Genomic DNA, 25956 nt, shown 5'->3' on the forward strand with positions numbered 1-25956 from the left:
CAGCTTTGGGTGCCCAAAGTAGAAAGACTGGTCTTCCACATTTTCTGTCTAACCCTTTCCCCCTGAAGTCATGCAAGTCACGGGACTATTCCCCCACAAAGGAATCTAGAACTGATGGCTCTTCAACAGCCCTAGATTCCTCTCCCTCACTAACAACTGTTTGCCCATTATGACCACTTGAACCTCCTTTGTCATGCAATCAGATGGGATACTCCCTTCCCCCAAGATGCTGAACAGCCCCAGCTCCCCCTCCCATAATGATCATTACTACTTTGTCTTTTTACTGTTCCATTATCAAATAAGTATATAAGATATTCTAAATAGCTCTAATAAAAGTAACAGAATATGATTTTGAGTCAAGATGAATCCATGACACAAATAACAGGACATGAAATAATAATGTAGGTCAATCGCTATTGTTCAAAAGTACCTGTGAAAATAAAATACCTTATATTTCCCATTCTGTTATGTAATATTAAGTCTGTTAAAACGAAGGGACAAAGACCACCAACCTAATAATTGATAGGGAAACTAAGTCAAACCAAGGACTCAAAAAAAAAAAAAAAAAAAAAAAGGAAAAAAAGGTTATTTTACAACCAATTTATAAAAAGCTTTGATTTTATGATTGCTAGTTAACGCAGAGAGTTAATCTCAACTTTAAAATTAGCTTAATTTCATGTTAGGTAATCTGAAGGTGTTTGCAAATGATTTTATGCTACTTTTGTGCAAGTCTTCTGTTAAATCAAGTCACATACACCAGGAAAACTATAACATACAGCTTGCTGGTGTGCTAGCTTCCTATTTGTAAGCACAGACTTGATAAACTAAATAATTGCAAATTCAAAGTCTTACGTGACAATTTAATGAATGGTGCTCTAAATCTGAACTTTCAATGCTAACATTGGTAATTTACAGACTAAGTTTCAAACTATGCTTTTATGTATGCTTCAAGTAATAATATTACAATGACACTTTGGAAGCATTGGCTCTTTAGTATAAGTTAATTTGAACCTGCTTTTAGACTTTGAGCATAGTTCATCTTTTTTGGACAGCATTGGGCACTGCTGAAGTTTGTGGTTAGAAAAAAAAAGTCAAATATAGAGACACTAATTAAGAGAAGAACATCAATTTAAAACAAATAATTATGCAGCCCAGCATCCCAATTAGGATCACAGGAACTGGACCTATTTGATGGATGTTGACGTAACAGCTTGCCAATATTAAGGTATTATAACTAGCCAGGTTTTTAGCTATAACAGTTTTTCACCATCCTAGTAAATGTATTAGCTTATCACAGGGTCAACTGATCAATGGAGCCAATGGCAGGAAGCAAAGGAGGTTGTGGCTTCACAAATCTTAAATCAGAATAGGAACCAAGAAGATTGAGACTTTTCTGATCACAGTTCTGAAGGGTAGATAGACAAACAGAAACACTGCAAGGCAAAGTATGCAAAACTGGAGTGGGACCAGATTTCAGCATGCATGGTAGCCTCTTCTGACAGTCTCATCCACTACTGTTATTTGGACTCGCTGTGCCTAGACAGAGAACATCATGTATTGCATGTATTACCAAGCGAGCCCAAAAAGCTGCGTATTATCAGGAAGTACAAGATTAGAAAATCCTGTGAAGTCCAGGCATATTTTTTTAAGGTGGAAAAAAATTCAGCTGTATTTGAGAAAGTGATGGCCACAATTTAACCCCATGCTGGTCAAAGTAGGTATAAATGTAAAGTTGAGGTTCTCCTTTAACTTCTTGATGCATTTACTTTGGAAAGAACAAACTAAGCCAAGATGAAGCAAATAATGCAATTATGCTATTAAACTTTCTGCCTTTCAGGAGTACGTGCTACACTGGTACTACCTTACACCAGTCATCCTTCTGGTAACATCTGCTAATTGAGAGCTGGATACCAGGGCTGGTGCTATTATTATTCTGCTACTATTCTACTCCTCTTAAATTGCTTTGTCAGACTTCCGTCACTTGAGACACGTTCCATTATAAGAGACATTAGGTGTATTTAGGTATTTGCCAGATAACAGAGTAAGGTTCTTAGGCATCAATCTGTACAGATTAGTCTTATCTGTTGCTGCTGGAAGCCTTGTTTGCAGCAGTAAAGTAGACAATAGTTTCAAATTACCTGCAGTAAGGTTAAGCTATGGGCAATATATGTTTTGGGGTCAGAAGAAAAACAAAATAGAATTCATGCACTCCCAATATTGTCTTTACCATATCAGGTAGGCATCTGAATTGAGATTCCAATTTCTCTAAAAACGATTCCTAATGGATTTGGCTCCATTTCCCTTAGGCATTTTTTGAATGCAGGATACAACAGAAGTTGTTACTAGTGTTATTTCCTGAATCCAACAAAGCATGAATAATTAACATTTCAATATTGGATAAAAGTTTTTATTTTCACACTGAAATAGGATTTCTAGGAGCAAAGTCAAACAATTCAAGATTTTAGAGATTCTATAAAAATGAAGGCAATGGGCCCATGAAGTTAAAGACACAAAATGACAAATACCTGTAGCCTGGTTCTAAAGTAATGCAGATTTTCAGTAATATTTTTCAGAAAACATAGAAATGTTTTTTATTTAAACTCTTATATCTCAACCTATCATCCAAAATATCAACTAAGGACTGAGGTCAGATCACCCTTCCCTTTAGTCTTCCTAATATGAGACTACATAAAACTAAGCTTTTTCTATCACAGCTTTTCTCAAACTTACCTTTCATTCTATAGGACAGCAGATATCATGGATGCAAGCATCGAGAAAGGAAGAGCACTACTTGGTTTGTTCATGATATAACAGGTACAACGTTATCTCATAAAATCCTAACTAACTGCATTTCGCAATAACTTGCAAACATTAAATCATCCATTGTAACAACTGAAATATAAAGAGATGTCATAAGAAAGAACACAAACCAAAGGAAAAGCGGAGCATATTAGAAGAGTTATAGGAATCAAAAACTGTCTGGAAGCAGTAGAGACAGGTCTTCAAAATTTTAAGACCTACCTCTTCTAGATACTATACTACATTGAAAGTAACATGCCAGGGGAAAAAAAAATCTGTTGTCATTTTATTAAACACAAAAGTGCAAGTGAAGAACAATCTAACTGTATTTGCACTACTAAAACATTACAAGATGCTATGGATTTTTTTCCCTTTTTTTGCTATTTATATTTAGCTTATATTAATAATGATATGCTGACTTTGACATCCTCAGTGTCCTGAGTTCATAGAAGCTGAGTGTCAGACTGTGAATGAGCCTGGTGGCTATGGTATGTAGACAGAACACTGGCTCAAATTCTTCCTCCAGTGAATATCAAAGTACTTTGTATAAAGCATTTCCACAAGAAATCTGGAAACCAGCATCACAGCTCAGTGGCTAAGCATTCCTTCAATGTGGGCTAGTTAGTCTGAGAGCTATACTCTGAGTTAGATAAAAACGATTTGAATGTCATAAGCACTCACATAATTTCCTCTCCCTAGTTTTCAAAATTTTTCTTTTTTTTTTTTAAATCAGATAAAATGATTCAGTTCAGTTTTTTGACTACTGTAAATATATTTTTGGTTCAAAATAAAACTTATTTTTCAAGTCAGCGAAGTGGGAAAATGCAATTAGCAAAGCTTTATGTCTAAATTCTTTGGGATTTACTACTTCTTTCAGGCTTAAAGATTGAAATATCATTTAAAGTCAGTGCTTCTGCTGAACCATCAGCCTAACACAAAATGACTTTTTGTATATACAGCTGGGCCCACGTAGAACATATCTCTAGTAAGAAACACAGGCTGAAGTCTCACTGAGGGACACCAGCACTTCAAGCAAGTGCTTAAAGCTCTGCTGAACAAGGAACGGTGTAAATGCATACTTACAATGTTTTCCTACATTATGGCCAGGAAGAGTTGGGGTTTTTGTATAAGGCTCTCCTTATGCATGTAGACTTCAGGCTGAATATCAAATATGATACTTTCATGTATTGTTTGATAAAAATGAATTCAACACCCTAAAATTAACTTGGAAATAGCTAAGTTCAAGTATTAAATAAGCAACTATCCTAAATTAATTAAAATATGATATAAAAATATCATAATTTTCAGCTTCTTTAAACCAAACAATTGTTCTAAACTGAACAGTCAGTTGAATACTAGCCCTTCCATTTGAGACACCTTTTTCTAAAAATTATGTTCTTTATGAAAACTATCAGACTCTTCATAAATAAGCTTTTTAAACTCCAATGTAGCACACAGTCTGCTTCAAGTAGCAAACTCTATTTTGCATATTGTGTATTTCATACTTTAAACAGATTTTTTTTAAAACTATGAAGCTTTGTTAAGTCATCTTCAGTTAAGCTGCTGCAATTCATACTAGCTGAAAGTCTTGTGCAACCTAGGGTTTGGATTTTTTTAAACTTCAAAAATATCTAAACTCTTCTGAAAATACTTATTAAAATATATAGGAAAAGTTTACTTTTTCCACAAAAAGTAGATTATAATAACTTTAAGTATTTAGTTTATTTCAATGAAAATTATTATAAACTTTCAAATCTGGGGATAAAGTCATAATTAATTATATCACCACTACTTAATACAAGTTATGAAAATTCCAGTAATTCTTCATGTGCTGTTGTAGTGCCGTAACAGCAAACCATTCTTCTTTCTACTCTAGCAGGCTGGAGGTGAAAGTATTTTTCACCACTAGAAACTGAGATTCTCGGTGTGACCTTTTCAGCTTTGCACGACGGTTCTGGAACCAGATCTAAAATTGAAAGAAAAGGCGTGCTTTTCAGAAATACAGCACTGTAAGCAGAATAAGCTTTGAAACTTAAAAATACTCACACAACTTTACAGTATTTTGTGTAATGACATTAGTTTGGAAGTTCAATACAAATTTAAAATCTGCAGATGATGGCCTGTAGCTACCTGCAATAATTTTAACACCGCAGATGAAGAAAATAATACCCCCAGCTTAACTGGAAAGTGAGGACCAGCTTCACTGTAATTACTATAAAAACTAATATTAACTTCGGTGACACTGAATCAGACCCTGGAAGATCCTGAACATCTGGAATTCACACACAAGTCTTAAGGTGTTATTTCTTCAGCTGCTTAATTAATAGCAACATCAAGCTTCCTACCAACCCTAACATAATATTTGCATCAAAAGCTTAACAAACATCAAGGTGAGGCCCAAATTCTAATGTTTATGGTATGCTTCTTATCACATTGGACTACTGGAAATCAATAATTAAAATCCCCAAGTAGTTTTTGCTTTTGGCCAGATGAAGACATAGGCTCAAACATCGGTTTAACACATGTATGCTCTCTGCTGACAGTCTCACAAAATACTTCCACATTCATACAAATTATTTCAATATTTGTTTCAAATTTGTTTTTCAAATGATGACAAGCATAATATAAACATGATTTTAAAATGTGGAGGCAAATATCAAGTCCTGCACGTGATAACTAGAGATTAACAGAGCAGATATAACAAACACTGTAGCGATGAATACCTCATCAATGCTATGGAAGAAAGTTTCATATTTCAGAAGGAATTCAATGGCTTCCATTTCACAAATCATTGAGGGCATACCACATGTATAAATTTACATTGTTTTAAATTGAGATTATTAAAATTATTGCTACTGCTATCGAACTACTTATTTATATAACCAGAGAGTACATATAGATAGAATTACAGAAAAGTTCAAATACATTTTTAATTACCTGGATCCTGTCTTCATCTAAATCTAATTTGTGAGCTAGCTCTTCTCTAATATCAATGCCAGGGTAGGAGTTCACTTTAAAAACATTTTCCAAGAGTTCAATCTGAGGAGATTAAAACACACTTGTTGAATAGTTATCACTACCTTCATAGCAGTAATAAAATAAAATAAATACAAGAAAGCGTTTAGTTTGTTCAACAGGAGACTTCTAAGCAGTGTTTGCACCATTCTGATTCCATGCATAAACACAGTTCTGCTGAAATTAGCAACATTACTGTTAATTTACAGTAGTTCCTGATTACATTTCTCTCTGCAGAGGTACATCATACTGAATTAATCAGCTGTTACAGGCTTCTACCAACATTTTACTAAACTACATTGTTATTCATTTATTAAATACTGAGAAAATCCCTACCTGTTTTCTAGTGAATGCAGTTCTTGGTCTTCTACCCATGTACCAGCTCAATTCTCGTTTGAAAGATCGCCTTTCAGCGACTGAAAAATATTTTTCACATTTCAAAACTTTCTCCTCTTGCACCGGATTACTGTTAGCATGAAATAAAGGATTTTCACAGCAAACAACAGGGATTTGCAGATGAGGATTACTGTCATCACCTAAAACTAGAAAAAGCAAGCAAATGAGTTTCAATTTATTTGTTTTCAGTAGAAACTACTTTTTTACATTTTTAAAGGACTAAAAGCTTGAGAAGTTACAAAACAGACTGACTTACCCAAGTTGGTGCATGCATCCATCCATGGTCTGTGAGGTTGCACAGCTGGAATGCCATCTTTTTTCTGCTCCAGTCCCAAAATACTTTCAATGGAAAACGAGCACGGTGTGGTTTTATTCTCTACAAAACCAGACACTTTCTGAAGATTCTGAGACGCTGATGTATTAGCGGCTTGTAGCGTTGTACTTGCCATGCTTTCACCTTCAGCCAGCATAGCATGTATACTGTACTTGAATTTCTCCACAAGTCCTCCTTATAGCTATGTTGACAAGGGGGTTGGATTTGCAACGTCATTAATTAAAATCTTTTATTAGAAAGTTTTAGCATGTCAATGAAAACTCTCCCACCAAGAGGCACGAGGAGTTAATTGTTTATTTGTTTGCAAGTAATTAGCAACTAATGGTGACACTAGGGGGGCCACCAAGAGGGACAAAAAGTGTTATCTCTCCTAACCAGAACATCGACTTAACTTTCTCAAAAGAAGCTGTGCACAAATATAGTACCTCTCTTTTATTTGAAATCATTAATGTATAAAATCAGTTTTTTTAAAAACTTTATACTCTAATGGACTCCACTTACCTAAACATAGCAGCACGATAGGAAACCAGTCAAGTAATAAGTAATCTCATTTAAGTGAATTTCCTTCCAAGGAAATTTAAAAAATAATCTCTTAATGCTATTAGGGTAATCCCAATGAAAATGCCTCTGTATTTTCATATGCATATGTAATGGTGAACATGGTCAATAGAACAACAATAGCTTTTGGCAAAAGGCACTGTGCAGCGGGTTGGCAATGTTGTCAAAGCTCAGTGTAATTGCCTTCCGAGTGCCTGGATTAGTAAACAGGAACAGTTGCACCAACTATTTTAAATAATTCATGCATTCATTTTTCTTATTAAAATAACTTTGTTGCAGCTTTTTTTGAAACATACCGTATGTGAAACTTCCTGATCATTCTTTACAACATAAAAACAAAACTTAAACTAATAGAAGCAGTATGCTCAAATTTACTGGTCTAAAAACATCCTCTTACTGCTAGATATTCCTTCCTTCTTGTAGGTTTATAACCAACAGAAATTTATTTAAGTCCTACAGAGCAAACACTTAAAATGACCAAAAATCATGAGTAATAGGGAGAAAGGAGGTAAAGGTTTTGTAATGAGGTTCAAAGTTTGAAAACAGAATTCTGATTTCATTCATTATAAAGCACCAACTATAATATTTTTATATTGAAGCTATCATGTGTCAGCCACACAGCAGTTCACGTCACATGTTCAAAACCAGCTTTTGGTTCAGGATAACCTCTCTACAGAGATTCCTCCTTTTCTTATTTTGGACAAAGCTTTATTTTATAACATGCAAAAATGAAAACAATATTTTAATTTCAGGATGCAAAAGTGACCCCTCTTACATAAAACTTTTAATTTGGAGCACATTATGTAGGAGCACATGAACATGTAGGACTGTATGCTTTTAGAGCAAAAATCTGGTCCTCTATTTTTTCTTGTTTTACCATTTTCTCAGAGTAGTTTATTCTGTGTAATCCATCACTTTCACATGGCTACCAACTAATATTAAGGAAATAAACAGTACCTCCAGTTTGATTTTCTGTACATTTGTAAGCAACCCAAGACTAACCTTTAGGAATAGACAGAAGCAGGAAAATTGCTAAAGAAATGGCGCAGCCTAGAATTGATGATACTGTGCTGAGGGAGATTCTATAGAGGAAAAATGCAATCCATATGTGGCTTTATATCAGAAGGGCGTTCAGCTGAAGAATGTTGACTTACTGGACTGACTTTGGGTTGTGCAGTGATATTGTTGTCAAACCAATCTATCAAAGAGTGACAATTCAAGAAGTCATCTTACTAAGGATACCTTATCAACACATAGCAATGGATCTTGAAGTGGCATCAGTATAACTGCAATGACCACAGACAAGCTAAGCTCCAACCATCATTTAACAGCCTGAGCAACCACAGTGCAGACATACAAAAAGCCATAAGGACCTATGTATGAAACCACTGCTTGCTGGAATATTTGGTAAACTAGAGGTCAGCTGGAAACCCTGTTAAGCAAGGGCCTCACAGCCCTTTATGTTTCAGTACAGCTGTTCCCAACAAAGCAACCTATGACCTTAACAAAGCAACAGGACTCCTTTTCTTGATTGCTGGCAGTTATTTTAAGTATTTAGATTGCACACCAAGTCCAGAGGTTACTTGAGAGACAATGCAAAGCCTCTTACACAGCAGTGACTGGTAGATCAGTTTGTGCCTCTACAGGCTCTACATGGAACACCAGTTCTTAAAAAAAAAAAAAAAAAAAAAAAAAAAAATTCCCACAAAACACATTAAGTCAAAAAGAAAACATTGCATCTCCTTCTGTACTGAACTTGGAGCTCCTTACCAATTGCTCTGTCCAAAAGACATGAAAAGCATGATCACTAATAAAGACACAGCCTCTTGAATCCAGAAACTAATGGATAAAAACTCTTAATAATTATAATATAAATAGCTAGTTTCCAAATACAGCCCACTAATTTTTTTTTAAAGAACTTAAAAAAACCAACACAAGCAGTGATACAAAACGTTTCAGAAAATATTTATTTCTTCTGGATAAATATGAATGACATTAACCTGAGCCACACAGCTGAGACTCAGATTACTACATACTTCAAGTCTCAAAGTGGAAAATACCTTAATAGATGTTCTTCTCAGGAAGCTATCAAGAACTATCAATAAAGACAGGCACATGTGGTGGTAAGAGACACATTTATGAGAGGCACGTATCTTCCCAAAGCTAAGCATTAAGTTAACCAAGAATTATAACTTATTTTTGGTCTCTCAGATTGTGGAAGATGGAAAAAAACTTCTTTAGGTAAACTGCTTTTAATTCCCAGTTGGAAACACTCATTCTTTCAGAGTTTTTAATGACTCTTCAGGGAAAAGGGGTCTTTGTAACTCTCGGGAAGAATTTTCATAAAATAGGCCAAAACCAGTTAACTCATTTGCTAGGCACAGGTTAGAAGCTCACCAAATACTGCCACCTGGTGTTTAGCCTTGCCTAGCTGTTAGGTTCATTCAGCAATGTTATCTGAGTAACAAACTGTGTTATTATTAAAATAATCATATTACATTCATTTGCTCAATGTTGAATTGAATCAGACCTGGAGACTGCAATGCAGTCACTGAAACATCAACACTCCTGTTTTTAAACAGAGTTCATGACTGCAACTGCATATAGGAATAGCAAGTACCAATTCAGAAGGTCACAAGGTAGATGCTCACACTATGCTCTCTAATTTCTGAGAAATTCAGTGAAATTGAAACACCATGTATCTAAGAGACCTTTATAATGCTAATGCAGCTCCACATAACTGTTTATGAAAATTTCTCAAGAAAAGAGAAATTATTCTAAAGATAAGAAGTCTGCATTATGCCAAAATTCCATCACGTCCCTGGAAGTGTTCAAGGTCAGGTTGGATGGGGCTTTGAGCAACCTCATCCACTGAAAAATGTCCCAAAGATGGGTTGAAACTAGATGATCTTTAAAGGGCCCTTCCAACCCAAAACATTCTATAATTCTAAAACAACATATATGTAGAGATAAATCTACTGGAAAGTCTAGCTGAAGGTCCAGCATTCAAAAGTTGCTAGATTTCTTTGAAGAGCAGCTTGCTTAGTTGTAGAAGAAAGCTATTTGTTATCAAGATAAACCTTTCTCTAAGAAATAAGGATGAAAATGTATTTTCCACAGGGCAGAAAACTTGAAGGTTTAGATCCAAGAATACCTGTTAGTAAATTGCTAGGAATTCCCACTGCAAGTGTAAATAGACCTTGAGCTTTCACTCAAAAACTATATTTCCTTATTTTGGCCCATTAGAAATGATCAATGCTTCCCTTGCAACCTATATGAAACTACCTGTGGAGTTTTAGCTAAATACCATTGTAGGGGCAATTAGAGCAACACAACAAACATTAAGTCGAAAATCCTAAGTAATCAATGATAGGAGAAATCACTGTTCCTTGGATATGCAAATCCAATCCTCTTACAGCATCAATACTTGATGACGCAGCAAACTAATGTCCCTTTCAGATTTTGCACCACTGTTTTTTTGCCCAGGGACAGTAGAGTTCATGTGTTTAGCAGATGAAGCTCTTGTTCTTTAGAGATGTGAAGCCTCTAAGGACTCTGATTATACCAGCTGAAGAGACCACACCAAGAGTTCTTGCCGGCTTTGGTCCGAAACCCCAATGCTTACTGTTGCTACCTTTTGCTAGTCTCACCCATTACTACTCCACTGCCAGGTCAACTTTCACAACAGCCTGTGCAATATTTTCAGCTTTTTAAGAAGGTATAAATGGTATATATGATCTTTCTTTATTACTTATCACACTCAAAAAAATTGCCTTTCAACTCACCTTTCCCACAGCTTCTTTACCCCACTGCACAAGTATTTCACCACCTCAGATATTCTGCTGCATATAGCTCACTTTCAAATATGTTTTGAACATGAATAACAAAGATTATATTCAAAGCCAACTTCAAAACTCAAAAGTTTTTAGTTTGTGGGTTTTTTGTTTGTTTTGGTTTGGGTTTTTTTAGGCAAGAATACCTCAAAACTCTTAACACCAATTTTCACAAAACATGACTAAAAGCAGTTAGCTATTTCTTGGCTGAAGTAAAAGCTATTTTTATCCAGGGAGATTAAGTGAACACAGATAAATTCAAGGTAAATCCAACGGTGGCACTAACGGAAGTCTGAGAAACGGTGGGTAACATGCGAATAAAGCCTACCTTATCCAGACAGCTACTTTCACCCTCCAGCAGAGGCAAAATGTTCTCTCCATTGGGGGACACATCTGGAATCCTCTATAGAGATGTCGGCTGCTCTTTTCCCTGTTTACATAGTGCCAAGTGTTAGTTTCCCCCATTTTTAAGGCCTCTTAGCAAGTATTTTGCAGAAAGAACAAAAAAACCCAAACCACTCACGAAACCACCCCACAAATCCAAAACGCGCCCCCCCCAAAAAAAAATAAAAAAAATCACACACGAACAAAAAGCCTACAATACTGAAAAAAGTGTAACACTAAAAACACACTTATTAGACGGTTCAGAGGGATTCTTTAATCCATTACTATCAAGTCTCACCTGTTGCTGTCAAATTTGTATCTCAAATAAAACTTTTTGATTCCTTGTAACACTTGTAAAAAACATACAGAAAAGGTAAGAACAAGAGTAGCAATATCTTACAGAATGTTTCAACATAAGGGCTCTATTAAAAAAGCCCACTACTAATAGGTCCTGGTATGCTACGAAATTATTAGAAAGGCCTCTCTGTTGCTACTAAACCAAACTGAATCATTAAACTGAATAGCTAAGATCAACAGGAACAAGACACATTTTTATGCTATATGCCAGCTGAGATACCAAAACATATTTCTACACATTAAAGATATATTTGTTAGTGTTTTGGTTTTTCTTCTACAAAACATTTAATTGTCAAAGAGCTGTTCTCTATTCATAGCAGGTAAAGTTCTTTTTTTCCTCTGCTTCTTACAGCTGTAAATATACAAAGCTAACTAAAACCAAATCCATTTAACGTTACTACCTTCCTGAATTCTGCTAGGGAAATATATCTTATAGTACAAAACAGAGAGCATTTCTTACAGAAGACTGCTGTAAAAATTAGTCACAAGTTAACTGATCTCAAAACCAGAAAGCTATGCACATATATATAGGTCATGAAACAATGCTAGTGTTCTGTCACATAATAATTACAGATACAAGACTTAGTCTTTAAAATACCTTGTAAGATAACTCTATACTATTACCCTCATATGACAGGGAAAGAAAGAAGTGGTGTGACTTGCTTCAGACAGGTGAGTCACCACCAGCTGAGCCAAGTTGTAACTTTGAAATTTCCTCACCACTCCCTACAAAAAAAAACCCAACCCCCCCCTGCCCCCCAAACTTTGTTTGTAATTTAATACCAGCCTTTTCCCTTATCTGCTTTTAAAAGTAAAACACGATCTGACACAACATAAAGAAAGGTCTCCACAGCAAGACTGTACAATAGTTAATCATTTGCTCTGCCGGATGACTTGGTATACTTTCTAATCTGGTTTTATACCAAGTTCACCTGGCCACAAAAAGGCAAAACCAGCAAGGCTTAACCCTGTTGTTTTGTTTTTAAGCTGTAATAATAGATGCATCTAAAAAGTTACCAATCTTCTATTAAAATGCAGAAATGAAGTATTATAAAATAATTTCAGAGTTGAACCAGTTTGCAAATTCAAATATTATGTAAAATTTGGTTTTGCTTTTGTTAGTTTTAAGTGAGAGAATTTTATGCAGCCTCTTGTTTGACACACAGTATATTTTAATCTGTTTTTAAATTAATGGAAATTTAGATGGATATTCTTGATTAGCAATTTGTACATACTCAACGCATCCTAAGAGCCCTACTCTTAAAATATGAATTGCTTAACCTGTAGGAATAATTTAAAATACAATAACTTTGGTCAAAACATACTAATCAGAGAGGGCAATTGAAGAATACGCTTTTCTTTAAACAGCGCACAATGATCTGGTTCAATCCCAGAGAGCCCACACAGTGGTTTTAAGCATTTAAAATTGGCCACCAAGCTACAGCACCAAGCTTATCCAGCCTAAGAAAGTAGGGAGTCTATTAGAACTGATTATATTCTTGCTTCTGAAGGGGAAAAATGGCAGTCAGCAATGTTTTTGGTTTTTTTTAAGACACAAGCAGGAACACCAGGTCTGCAGCTGAAGCTATCACTTGGTAACAAAACGTCCTCGGTAGTTAGGGATAGAAATACTTTCTTGATAGAAGCCCTGGTGGACGATGGAGAAAGACACGGCAGGGATAAAGAGGGGCTTCTCAAAAGAGACACTCCAGGTCACACCAAAAGAGTGCGAAAGATGCTTCCCTCGTGACAGGGACAGAGCAGCACTGTGGTTCTGCCCCCAAGATAATTGTCTTATCTGTTCTGAGAAGACAGCAGCATCCAGCACAAACAGGGCTAGGGGGACATACTGAATTGTAACACGGAGCATGTAAATGAAAAGGTAAACAGCAAAAAAAAAAACCCCCCAAAAACCCAAAACAAAACCCCACTTTGCTTGTTTTTTCCCAGCAACTTTGCTTGGCCACCATCATCTGCCCGCGGCACCGCCGGACAGGCACCTCGGCGTGGAAACGTCCCTTTCTGCCTCGGCTCCCCACTCACCTCCCCGAACGGGGGGCGGCCCGGCGCGGCGGGAGAAGCGGGACCCGATCTGAGGGCCGAGAGGCCCCGCGTTTTACTGACAGGGGGACGCGGGAAGCGGCTGACTGCGAGGGACGCGCTCCTCTGCCCCACCGCCGCCCTCAGGGACGGCGGGCGGGAGCAGCGCGCGCGACACACATACCCCCCCCCGGGCAGCCGCCACGGGGAAGGGCGGGAGCGCAGCCGCGCGCCCACGCAGAAGCACGACGTACCTCTCAGGGCCAACAGCCCCACACCCGCGGCCACGCAAACAGATGGGCCCGCTCGCCAATAACAAGCTGGGCGGGCGGGGTGGGAGAACCAATAGAAAGACCAAGCGGGCAGTGGGGGGGGGGGGCGGGACATCCGGCGCGAAGCGGGGCGGGGGCGCCTGTGTTGTGACTGGGGAGAAGGGGAGGGGTCCGGCCGGCGGGGCGTGCGGTGGGGTGCGGGAGCTGCAGCGGCGCAGAGTCAACCCCGGCCGCCGCCATGCCCGGCATCGACAAGCTCCCCATCGAGGAGACGCTGGAAGACAGCCCCCAGGTACGAGAGGCAAGACGCAGGCCGGTGGGTGAAGGCCAGCTCGGGCCCAACCCGTGGGCGTCGGGCCTAGCGCTGCTCCCCTCTCGCTCCCTGCCCCCGCGTTCCCTCGGGGAGACGTTGGAGAGCCCCGGCGGCGGTCGGGAGGAGGGGGAAGCCCTCCCCGGCAGCGGGGCAGGGACGCTGCGCGCACGGCCAGGTGCCTTCCTGTCCTCCGCGCCCCTGTGGCGTGGCGGGGGCTTGGGGCCAGGAGTTGACAGCTCTCGGGCTGTCAGCGCCGGCAGTCGCCCCGGTCGCCCCAGTCTCGGCGGCGCCTTCTTCCCGTTTGCATCACCGCTTCCTCCCAGGTGTGCAGCGGGCTGATGAGCTGTTCGTAAAGCAGCGAGCTCGGTAGCGATTTTCCAGAGGTACTGTGCTTCAGCATCGGGCGCCGGGGTGGTAGCTCGCATTGACTCCCTTAGTTGCCCACCCCACGTTTACATTCGTGATTTATTTTGGAGACCTCGTGTGGGCAAAACCCCGCCTTACTTCTCAAGAGGATCTTATCTTTTTTACTAAAAACGCGTTAAGGTTTAATAGATACGTATGAAAAGCAGGTATTGGATGAGATTACCGTGGCGGTTGTTAATGCTGTGAGTAGGTGGGAAACCCATGCTGCTGAGAGGCCTTTAATTGCTCTGATGATACCTTCACTTCCATTTGTAACACTTGACCTTCATCAGTCATGCCATATATTGCATTGGCATTTCTTTTCTACTAGTGTTAAGCAGGAAATGATTTATTGGGTTGCACTGGTTTCTCCTGCTGTCAGCAACAACAGCAAGTACTTTGTACTGCTCTTCCTAGACTTGAAAAAAAAGTTTACAATATATTTTCTTTTATTACAGCCTTTTGAATTGTTTTGCTGCATTGTTTATGTAGATGAACGAGACTTCCTATATTGTAATAGCATATGCATGGGTAGTTTTGATTCCTCAACCACAGGAAGAGAAACCTTCCCTTGCTTAATAGGGAATTTTGACCCCTAAAATGAGAACCATTTTAACAAATCTCCATCAGGTGGAGGGACAAATTAGAAAAGGCAGCAGAAGAAGGCCATGCAGAAAGTGTATCATTGCTTTCTGAAGGACAGTGCCCCATATAGCTCAAATACTAGATGTGAGATGAGATCTAGCCTGTAGTATGGTCTCTGGCCCAGAGACTGAACATGATGTACTCCCCTGAAGAGGAAAATTTTTTGAAAGTGTTATAACAGTAGTAATTTAACAAAATTATCTGTTGAAGGTCTGTTCTTAGTATACAGAAGGTAGAACTATCCGTATTTATAGGAAATGTCAAATGTAAGATAAACTTAGGATCTCTAAAAAGTGGTGGTGGGGGAGTGGTGGTAGTTCCAAGCACTCAGGACTGGAATTTCACTTGGGAAGCACATGGAAGAATTTACGTGATTATAAATTCTAGGATCTTTCATTTGAGGTTATTTGTGATATAGACTAGCAAAGACTAACTCAGCCCGTTGAGTTTGATGTGCTTAAATTATTAGTTATGCCAATATCTTCTTCTGTTTTAGGTACAAAATTTTACATCCTTCAGTCAACCTAATATATTATGTGAATTCTGGCTAACCACCTCTTAGAAGGACATAACAAGGACTCTGTGGTCTTCTATTACCTTAGTTCATTTCTATTATTTTGAAATCAGTACAGTGAAAATGGCAACAAATGTTGTTTGAAGAAAGAATAAAACCTTGCTTTAAAGAAAGTTGCTATGACTTCGTATTTATGCTGTAATATTGAAAAAGATCATCATGTTTAGTGCTGAACTATGGACTGGAGTTTTGCACATTTAGACATGTTTCAGACACTAACTTTAGGTATATAAACCTCATATCAAACTTAATCTGAGGGAAGGAAGGGCTGTTCTTAAATGGCAAAACCCATTAATTTCCTTTTGTCACAGGATAAAAATCTAACCACTGTGTTTTTAGACATAAACCAAAGGCAAGTTTACATCGTCTTGCTGTGCAAAGCAGTGCAATTTAAATATTAACCTAAGACATATATTACACACGTACTCAGTGTTTCTATATATATTTAGAGTTTCTGCTCAGACTGACTTGCATATCTGAAGCATTGCACAATAAAAAAGCCAAGAGACTTGATAGTACAGGCTCTATCTCATGTCACTTACACTACCATACATACGATTACATAGAATGCTTAACAGCTCACTGACTTCTAACTAGGTTGTTTCTTTGTGTAGCTTATCACTGGCAGTTTCTAGTGTACCTGCTCATATACATGGGTTGAAAAGATCTTAAAGAACGTGCAAAATGATGCAAAGTTTTAATAGAAACATGAGTACATAATTCCTCTAATTTTTTTGCTAAGGAATAGCCTGCTATAACTTGTGGACAGTTTCAGATTATTTTCTTTCCATCAATATCATACAATTTCAGTTTGAAGTCCAGACATCAGTAACTGGTACTTTTACAATAAAATACAGAAATGCTTTTATTCCATAGTGTTCATCTTTAAAGAGTAAGCATAATCCAGAAACCTCACATGATACTCCTTTAAAATTACAAGTTCAGGTTTATTTATGTTGAGTTTATTTATGTTGAGGTTTAAAGGTCATGAGTATATAATTCAGTGGTTATGGTACTATGTAATTTTTTCTTTTTCATTCATTCATGTATGTCTCCTTTAATGGGAGAGTCACGGCTATTAGGATGACACAGTGTGTTGCCACACTTGGCAAACATTTGAGTTCTCCTCCACCTCTTTCCTCCTCTACCCGCCTTTTCTAGTTTTATTAACTAGAACCACCATTAAAGTGATTTATTGTGTTGAGGATGATGTTTGATTATTTTTTTTTAATATTTAAGTATCTTGTAGGCATTATATGGTATGATAATATTTGTGAGACAGCCAAGCATCTAATTCAAGTTAAATAAAAGAATTTCATGTCAAAAGAATAGTCAAATAATATACTTTGTACAGGTTTGGTATGTACTCCTTGATTATCATTAAAAGCAGAAAATCAGAAAAGGAGCTGAAAAAGACCTCCATGCTTCAAGGGGAGATGGGCTAATGTCTAAGTCATTTCAAGACAAGTCTTTGACACAGCAAGAACCCCTAATAATAAACCCCCCACAATTCATATGCAGTGTGATCCAGCTCTTTTCACTGATCTCATAAGAGAAGCTTTCCTGATGTCCAGACTTGTGTCAGTCTTCCATTCTTTTCCAGGTCCCATGAGTTCCTTCCCTTTTTGAGGAAACCACAGTTACTTAGCCTAGGAAAGACCAAGAAAGAGAACTTCCAATTTCAAGTGTTTAACAGTCATAATGTTGGGAGGAAAACCCAGTTATGTACTTACAATTCTTTCCATTTTCTGTCTGGACATAAATTTTAGTGTAAACTTAAAAACAAAGCACAGTCCTCTTGCTAAAACCTTACTGGAGTTAAAGGGTTTATTTTGTAGGTCTTGCAAGCGATACTCCAGTTTCTACATCCAAGCATCCCAACCAATATTTTAGATTAAGAAAAGCAAATGTAGCCTGTGCAGAGTTATAAGTACATTCTCTGCTCTTCCCCCTTTTGGGTTTTTGTCTTGGTGGAAGGAAGCTATTTGATGTCCTCATGGTGAGGAGTGACATTGCTTCCAAGTGCAAAAAGGATGCAAGAACACTGAGTCAGCGTCTCATTTAAGCTTAAGAGCAAATTATGCCTGAGCAACCTGATTGCCTTCTCATCCAGAGTCAGTCATTTCATCATAGGGAAGAGCAGTGGATGTCATTTACCTTGACTTAAGCAGGGATTCTGACACGGTCTCTGGTAACATTCGTCTGGCCAAAACAGAGAAGTATGGTGTTGCAGGAGGACTGTGACCTGGGTAGAAAAACTGAAGTCTAATCGGTGGACAGTGATAAAGGGGTTGATTTTGAGGCGAATACTGTTAAGCACCTTCATCAGTGATGCAGGCAGTGCAATAGGTTGCATAGCTATCAAGCTTGTGGGCGACACCAACTAAGGACCAGACTGGCTGACAAGCTGGGGTGAGGACAAAAGGACAGATCTTTTCACTCCCTTTCACCCTGGAGTGGTGAGGGGGAGAAACATGTATCTTAAGAACAAGAAGATGTAGGTTGTACTGTTTTGGTTTGGCTTTTAGTTCCTCAGCCTTTTTATCGCGGAATTGACCAGGTGAATTGACCAGTGTTGGCCAGGTGAATTACAGGTCCAAGCACAGCCAGCAACTGTCTTCGTGCAGGGTGGATAGTATCAGAAAGCCACAGCCTTTGTTTTGATCTCACTGCAGAAGAACTGTGTATACCTGGCATGCTATTTAATACCAGTTATCTTTACCCTTTTCCTTAGGGATGTACTACAGTGGGTCCAGTAGTTGCCCACAGTTCCAACTTTTTTATACTTATCTGTCTCCCTTGGTCCTTCCTTTTCTGAAAATGTACTTGTATTAACTTGGAGAGAAGCTGACAGTAGGAGGCTGAGCTTGGATATCTTTAAGATTCTCTGGCTTGCAACAGGTATCATTCCCGTAAACACTGTTGGAGGGTCTATAAACTTTGCAGTAATGAAACCTGAAACAATGCTATTTAAGTTTTAAATTTCTGTTACATTTAAATACTACTTTTCTAACTTGACATGTTAGTGTTTTGTCTGTTTCATTTTTGCAGACACGGTCTTTGCTGGGAGTATTTGAAGAAGATGCTGCTGCAATTTCCAATTACATCAATCAGTTATTTCAAGCCATGCATAGAATATATGATGCACAGGTAGTGTTAAAGAAATTCTTGAATGCATTACAAAGCTTTTGAACCACACTTCATGTCTCTTGCTTTTTTTGAAATTATTATAAGCTTTTTTAAAAAAAAAATTTCCACATTCTTTAAATGTGGAAGTGAAATAAAATAATTAAATTATTGTTTTCCTGTATGTTAGGGAGTGCTAAAGACTAATTCTTGTGATTTATTTTGCAACGAATTTCTTATGACAAGTAAAAAGATTTTCTGGTCTTCTAGTAGTTCTATTTTATTTCCCATGTGCTTCAAAAATGTTTTCCATCATGATTTTAGTGTATATAATAGTATGTACCAAGTGGGGTATTATTTTTTACCCACAATATATTCATGTTTCACTCATCATCTATAAGTAACTGCACTTTTATGCCAAAGACGGAATCTATTTTGTGTGTTTTTTCTGAACAACTGAGTTTATGGCTGTATTTTTAGTTTGTTTATACCTGAACTATTTGACTTTTTAACTGATTTGTTACTCTTGCTTTTCATATTTTTATTTTACTGTTGTTTTTACTTTAATGACTACTGTGTTTATTGTAGGTTTGCTGCTATGTTTTATTTTACTGTCTTTCTACTTAGCTTTTAATTTCTGTGCCTTCTGCTTCAACTACATCATGAAAGATGAAGTTGTTCGATACCATGAATCTGCTAATTAGGTCCTGTCTGTGTACAAGTACAGAGCAGTTTGTAATGCGGTAGTACTGAGGTTCATTGTAATCTTTTCTTTCCTTTACAGATAACAAATTCCTAATACTCAGTAAGTAGGGCAGCTAATTTGAAATAATTAAATGCAGATATGCACTGCATAACACAAAAAAAGCAGAAATCGATGCACATAGTACAGGCTGTGAACTTGGTATTTGTAAATACCAATTACCTGTAACTGTCAATAGTGTTAGAGAGATGGAAGGGCAGGATGCTTAACTTAGGTTTTCTGAAAATCTGTAGTCAGATTTTAAGTTCCATGTTTGTAATAGTTTCCTCTTCAAATATGTCTCTTTTTTTAGTATTAATTTAAATCCAAAAGTAACAAGCTTGGTTTTGGGTTTTTTGTTTGTTTGTTTTAAATCAGAATGAATTAAGTGCAGCAACTCATCTGACTTCAAAGCTTCTGAAGGAATATGAAAAACAGGTACTGTGTAAATCATTGTTGTCATTGTGTGGTCAGGACTATATATTTTTGTAGTCTTTTACCTGCCAGAGCACAGTGTAGAATGTATTTAGGTTTGGTCCAGATAAAATAATTTCTGTAGTTGGTGGCTCAAATCTTTGCCAAAAGAATCTACTGTCTTCATCATAGTTCTTCCAACTAAAAGAGAATGAAGTTCCTCTTAACTGTGATGAATATTAGTAAGTTCGAAGTATTTTAATTTTGGATCAGCGTTTTGGGGGTTGCTTAGTGTGGTGGTGATGTTTTGGGTTTGTTTTATAAACCTGTTAACTGTTAAGTGTTTTACTAGTCACAAAGAGAAGAGATTGCATAGCCGTCTCCATTTAACAACCATCATTTACTCTTAGCATGAGAATAATTCCATCTCTGAAAGCACAGATTGTGGAATCCATAACGTTCTCCACTTGTAGCCTGTACTATGAAGGGTTTCCTATTTGGAGCTATACTGCTGGGACCCCCTTTCTCAGATGCATGTTAAAAACAAAAAGTCGCTTCTTTTAGGGAGGCTGGCATTCCCTATCCTCATTCTCCACCTAATGAGGTGAACTGGAAAAAGTACTAGTTACAAATTATTTTGATTTCGTGAGTCTTTCTAGAGGGGTGAGATGACACTTTGTTTTTCCTTTGCTAATTGTTACTAACAAATAGGTGTAATGCAGATAGGATCAAAACCACAATGGTGCTGATCCAAAAGAATAGTGAGTATTCATACCTACAGTAGTCCCATTAGGAAGAGATGGAGAAACAGAAAGATGTAGAGTGTCTTTTTTTTTTTTTTTGGTGGCGGGGAGTCTTACATTCCTAATGACAGACTGGAAATGCTGCCTAAGATGTGTGTGCACACTCTGAATTATAGCAGGAATTAAATTATTTCTGCTTTTTTTTTTGTTTGTTTAGAGGTAGCTGCAGTACTGTCATTTGATTTGCTTTAACATTGTTGATACAATTCCAAAGGGACTTTAATGACACAGCTATTTAATAAATTGCACTGTTTCTGCCATTTTCTAGCAAAAATATAGTATTTGCAAAATCAAAATGAAAAGAACTAGGTTCAGCTTAGAAAAACCAATTAGGGCAAGATATTCTTATTCACTAGCAGTTACGGATATCAAAATATATACTAAATATCCTTATTTCAAGTACAGTTTGTTAGATTCATTAATAAGAAGGAGGGGGAACTAACAAGCTGGAAGGAGGTGCTCAAAATTTTTAATAAAAAAGTTAGGTGTTTTTTATATTTCCAAGTGTTTTATGTATAGCTGCTGTAAATGAAAAGAAGAATTGAATTAGCATTGGACCTTTTAACTTATTTTTCTGATTTGTCTCCTTTGGACTGCATTTTTCCCAGTTAGGAGATTAGCTTAAAAATACACAAATAATGTTTTAACTGAATTATTTCTTTCTCAGTTGTGACCATTTTGGTCATACTTTTGCCTCCATCAGGGCATTAGAGAAGTAAACTCTTCTGGATGGTTTAAAAATTTCACTTAATGTTAAGATCTAGAAGTTTAAGATGAACACCAAATATTGCTTAATTTTTAATAATTTTAAAATAATATGCAAAGCTGGATAAAAATCTTCATAGATGTCAAGTCTGGGTCCTTCCTGATTTTGTAAAATACAATATATTAATTAATTTATAAGATCATTAATTAGATTAATTAATCTATTTTTAAAATAGATTTTTTTAAAAAAAGATAATTGTTTATTACTTCCTGCCACCCCCAAATATTCCTTCTTCACAGGACAATAAAGAAGTGCTTCAGTGTATCTTAACTGTATAATATTTAAAAATAATGGAACACTTAATACATTCATAGACATGATTAATACAGTTTTATGAATGGCAGAAAACACTGCAAACAACATGCCTTGTTTTATTTTCCTTTAGCGTTTCCCACTAGGGGGAGATGATGAAGTTATGACTTCCACTCTACAACAATTTGCAAAAGTGATCGATGAGGCAAGTACTTGTATTTGTTTCACTTACTTTGCTAATGTTGTTATGTGTAGACTTTAACTTGCTTAATCATTCCAGCCTTTTTTTTAAGATAGGAGATACAGAAATGGCTTTCATTTGTCAATAAGGTAACACTTAATTGTATAGTGCAGCGTACATTTGAAGTTATATAACCCGAAGGTAAAGAATCAATTCAGCAAAATAAGGATACACTGTTGAGAAAAAATGTAGTTTAATGTACTGGAGATACAGACAAAAAATATTACAGAATGGCAGCTAGAAACTATAATTTCATGAAGGTATTTGTATTGTCTGATTTTAGATACCTGACTGACAAATGAACCTCCTGCTGTCTGTATTAGAGACAGAGACTGACTCTTATGAAAGACAGCTTAGCACACTTAAGATCTGAATTGGGATTTTTTCTGTGATCCCTCACACTTAACACTGATTAAACAGCATTTTGGGAGGAAGAACACAATTGTTCTACCTCTGTAACCTGTGAAAGATGGGCTGTGATATAGCTGGAGGGGAACTGAGAAATAAACTGACTAGTCATCAGAATGTATGAGGCCACTTCTGACATGATCCAGTAAGTTGGAATAAAGTTGGAAAAGTAGGGACAAATGCTAAACTCTAAAGGTCTTATATAAAAAGCTAGTGATAAGATCAGGAACCTAGAAAAGAATAGCTGCAAAAACATGAATGCAAAATTGTGTTTGAGTTGTACATGTCATCTTTGAGCGAAATTGATGTCAGCCTATCTTAATTTGATTTGATTTAGTCTCAGCACTGTTTTCCTAAAATTAATTTCTTTCTCTTGTCTTTTACAGCTCAGCTCTTGCCACGCAGTACTTTCAACTCAGCTTGCGGATGCAATGATGTTTCCTATTACCCAGTTTAAAGAAAGGGATCTAAAAGGTAGAGTGCTTCAACAAATACTGGTTTTATCAACAGCAGCAATAACAAAAACATAGCATTTAATCTCCATAGCTCTTGTTTCACTAAAAAGATTACGCCACGTATTTTTCAGCTCTCAAAAGTATGCATCTCCCAATTTTAAAAAAAAAAGTTATTTCTATTCATGAGATCGTTACGGTTGAAGAACTTAACACTATTATTGTTTCAACAGAAATATTATATTATGGAAGCACTTATCTTCTATTCAAGATGAAAATTTTGCAGTTACTGTAAACATTAGGAAAGAATAATTTGCAGATAATTTGCATGCTCAGGAAATATTTATATATATTATAATACCATGACATCAATATAATGGCTGGACTAAACTCACAGGGTAAAGTGCTGAAGCTGTAGTACTTATTATATTATTAAGATTTAATAAGGTGGTTCTTTAACCCTGCTGGTAATACAGGTGGCTTCTTATATGCAGGCATAAGATGCTTCCAACTTCTTATTTTTTTAACAGTTGTATCTTACTCTGCCTGGTCTAAAATAATATATAATGTATCTGATTGTGATAGATTTTACTCGAGATGCCAAAGTGAATAGACTGGTGTGGCAAATGGGCTTAAAATATAAATGATAAGAGTTAAAACCAAAATAACTTAAATACCTAATGTGAACATCCTAGAGTGGCCATATGTAACATATGAACGTTTTAAGTCTAAATTGAAATAAAAATTATAACTCTTCCATAAGTCTTGTAGCCCTTTACAAATCTTGGGAAATACTTCTTTGGCCATAATTTGTTACAAAATTATGGATTAAATAGATTATGCTTTTTGAGCAAGGGAACATGAGTATCTCAAGGCTAATATTACTCCTCAGAACATGGAAAAATCCGTTAATATTTACTGAAAAAGCATCCATGAGGCAATAATTGCAAATTAAATTTTCCCGCTGGAAGTTTTTAACAACCAGCTGATGTAGTATTTAATGACACCATACTTCTTTATCGACTTCATAGACACTTTCTGTAAAGCTTTTCCATGCTTTTTTGTCTTTGCTTTACCATAAAGCTGAACACCACTCTCTGCTTGTTTATATTGTAATATGACACAAAACCACAGTCAAGATCAGAACAATTGCTGAGTATTGTACTGTGTTCTGTTCCTTGACACAGTGAGACTAAGTAACCATCTAGAACATGACTAATTTTAGGTAGGAGGAATCATAATGTGTTTGGGGCTTTCCTTTGATCTAGTGATACTTCCCTGTCTCCTGTGCTTCCAATTCCCCAACTCAGACCAGAACTAGAGGTGACACATTTGTATTGACGATGTCTTTCAAAGTCTTTTCAAAAGAAGTTCCTCCTTAACTTAGTACAGTACAGTATCTTTTTTTGGTAAGCTGGACAGCCACATAAGTGATACTCAGGCCTTAAGTAGGAGCAGACTTTCCTGGCCACATAGTGCTTGTACTGGTAACTCAGTATGGTACGAAGTGTGAACTACAAGTGTTTAATAGTGAAACATTGCATGAGAAACCTTAATATATAAATGTTATGTTAATAGCAACTTACTTAAATTGTGATATGTTGTTTTGTAGAGATATTAACTCTAAAAGAAGTTTTCCAAATTGCAAGCAATGGTAAGTGTAAAATACTTAACGTTATACATGTTACAAGATGACAGTATTATTGTAGATTATTTACTCGGAAAACTAGTGAAGATATTTGTAAGGCTTAAAGTGACTAACTAAGGTGTAATTCTTTTCAGTGATACTTAGGCACCCAGCTTTCCTTGGTTCACTTGTAAATCCCTGCTTTGTGTACTGAAGTGTTAAGGCAAATTGACAGTATTAGTCTTTATTACATATTAGTCTTTTTTACAATACTTAAAATGTATATATAATTATTAAATAATTTAGGATTATGCTACCAAAATTACTAAAGCAGTAAGGTGCTAGCTCACTTCTTAAAGTCAGGACTGGATAAATAAATTTTACCTCCCTAAATTTAGTTTGATAGTTCTCTTCCCTATTGTTGGAAGTTACTTTTTTTAGCTAACTCTACTATATCCTTGTAGAAACATATTCTTTAAGTAAGGATTAAGTAAGGATTCTGCTTCTCTCAATGTAAATTGCTTCATTGATTTAGAGGCAAAAAAGATTAGATACAGGTTTTCATAATGGAAAGTTGTCTCTACTTATAGAAAGCTTCTGTCTCTGAAGAATATTAGATGTTTAGGGAAATTTGTAACAATTTGGCCGTATTTGCATCCGGTTAGTATTTTTCTACAGCCGAAGTATTTGTGGCAGTGAAGTAATTATAAACAGGCAAGAACAATTTTTGGAGGTTTTAATATGACAGAACTTTGCATTCAGCTGGCTGTGCAACACACAGTGATATAAAAGGTTTTCTGCTGTTTCATAAGTCATTAATTTATCAAAATGATCATAAATTCTCTCTTCATTGCTTAGACCATGATGCTGCCATTACCAGATACAGTCGGTTGTCAAAAAGAAGGGAAAATGAAAAGGTTTGTAAAATAAAATACTTAATATAAACATGTTTAGAGTAGATAAGAAATAATTTTCATCTAATATATATATATATATGTATGATCGAAGACAATGTACGGCAGATTCCAGCTGAAGTTTGATAGTTTATGTTTTAGTAGTCTAGACGGTTTGTTTCAGAGCAGAAAAGCAGATTTCCCCAATACACACCTGCGTTTGTAACACTGAAAATGCTCTAGGATTAAGATTGTGATACTATATTCAATTTATTTTTTTAAAGAAATAACCACCCTTTCCAGGGAT

At 36.7% G+C, this 25956-nt stretch overlaps 3 protein-coding genes across 3 annotated transcripts in view; 1 reads left to right on the plus strand and 2 right to left on the minus strand.

Moving 5' to 3' along the window:
- The window catches only part of IL17RD (interleukin 17 receptor D), a 75801-nt gene extending 64514 nt beyond the window's left edge, over positions 1-11287 (minus strand). The window contains exon 1 of the mRNA XM_049826220.1: positions 11264-11287. The gene's annotated coding sequence lies outside the window, so the exon portion shown is untranslated. The remainder of the gene's footprint in view (positions 1-11263) is intronic.
- On the minus strand, positions 4404-11366 carry HESX1 (HESX homeobox 1). Its single transcript, XM_049826235.1, has 5 exons — positions 11264-11366; positions 6467-6725; positions 6151-6356; positions 5737-5838; positions 4404-4765 (listed from the first exon to the last, which is right to left on the minus strand). Exons 2-5 carry the CDS (start codon positions 6678-6680, stop codon positions 4667-4669), a joined length of 621 nt encoding a protein of 206 aa, XP_049682192.1. The 5' UTR covers positions 6681-6725; positions 11264-11366; the 3' UTR covers positions 4404-4666.
- Positions 11367-14131: 2765 nt separating this feature from the next.
- The window catches only part of APPL1 (adaptor protein, phosphotyrosine interacting with PH domain and leucine zipper 1), a 31456-nt gene continuing 19631 nt past the window's right edge, over positions 14132-25956 (plus strand). The window contains exons 1-7 of the mRNA XM_049826221.1: positions 14132-14280; positions 18977-19075; positions 20172-20231; positions 22162-22233; positions 23064-23151; positions 24742-24783; positions 25615-25673. Coding sequence (XP_049682178.1) covers positions 14227-14280; positions 18977-19075; positions 20172-20231; positions 22162-22233; positions 23064-23151; positions 24742-24783; positions 25615-25673 — 474 coding nt within the window. The 5' untranslated portion in view covers positions 14132-14226. The remainder of the gene's footprint in view (positions 14281-18976; positions 19076-20171; positions 20232-22161; positions 22234-23063; positions 23152-24741; positions 24784-25614; positions 25674-25956) is intronic.

This window comes from Accipiter gentilis, chromosome 23, assembly GCF_929443795.1.
Source record: "Accipiter gentilis chromosome 23, bAccGen1.1, whole genome shotgun sequence".
Lineage (NCBI taxonomy): Eukaryota > Metazoa > Chordata > Aves > Accipitriformes > Accipitridae > Astur > Astur gentilis.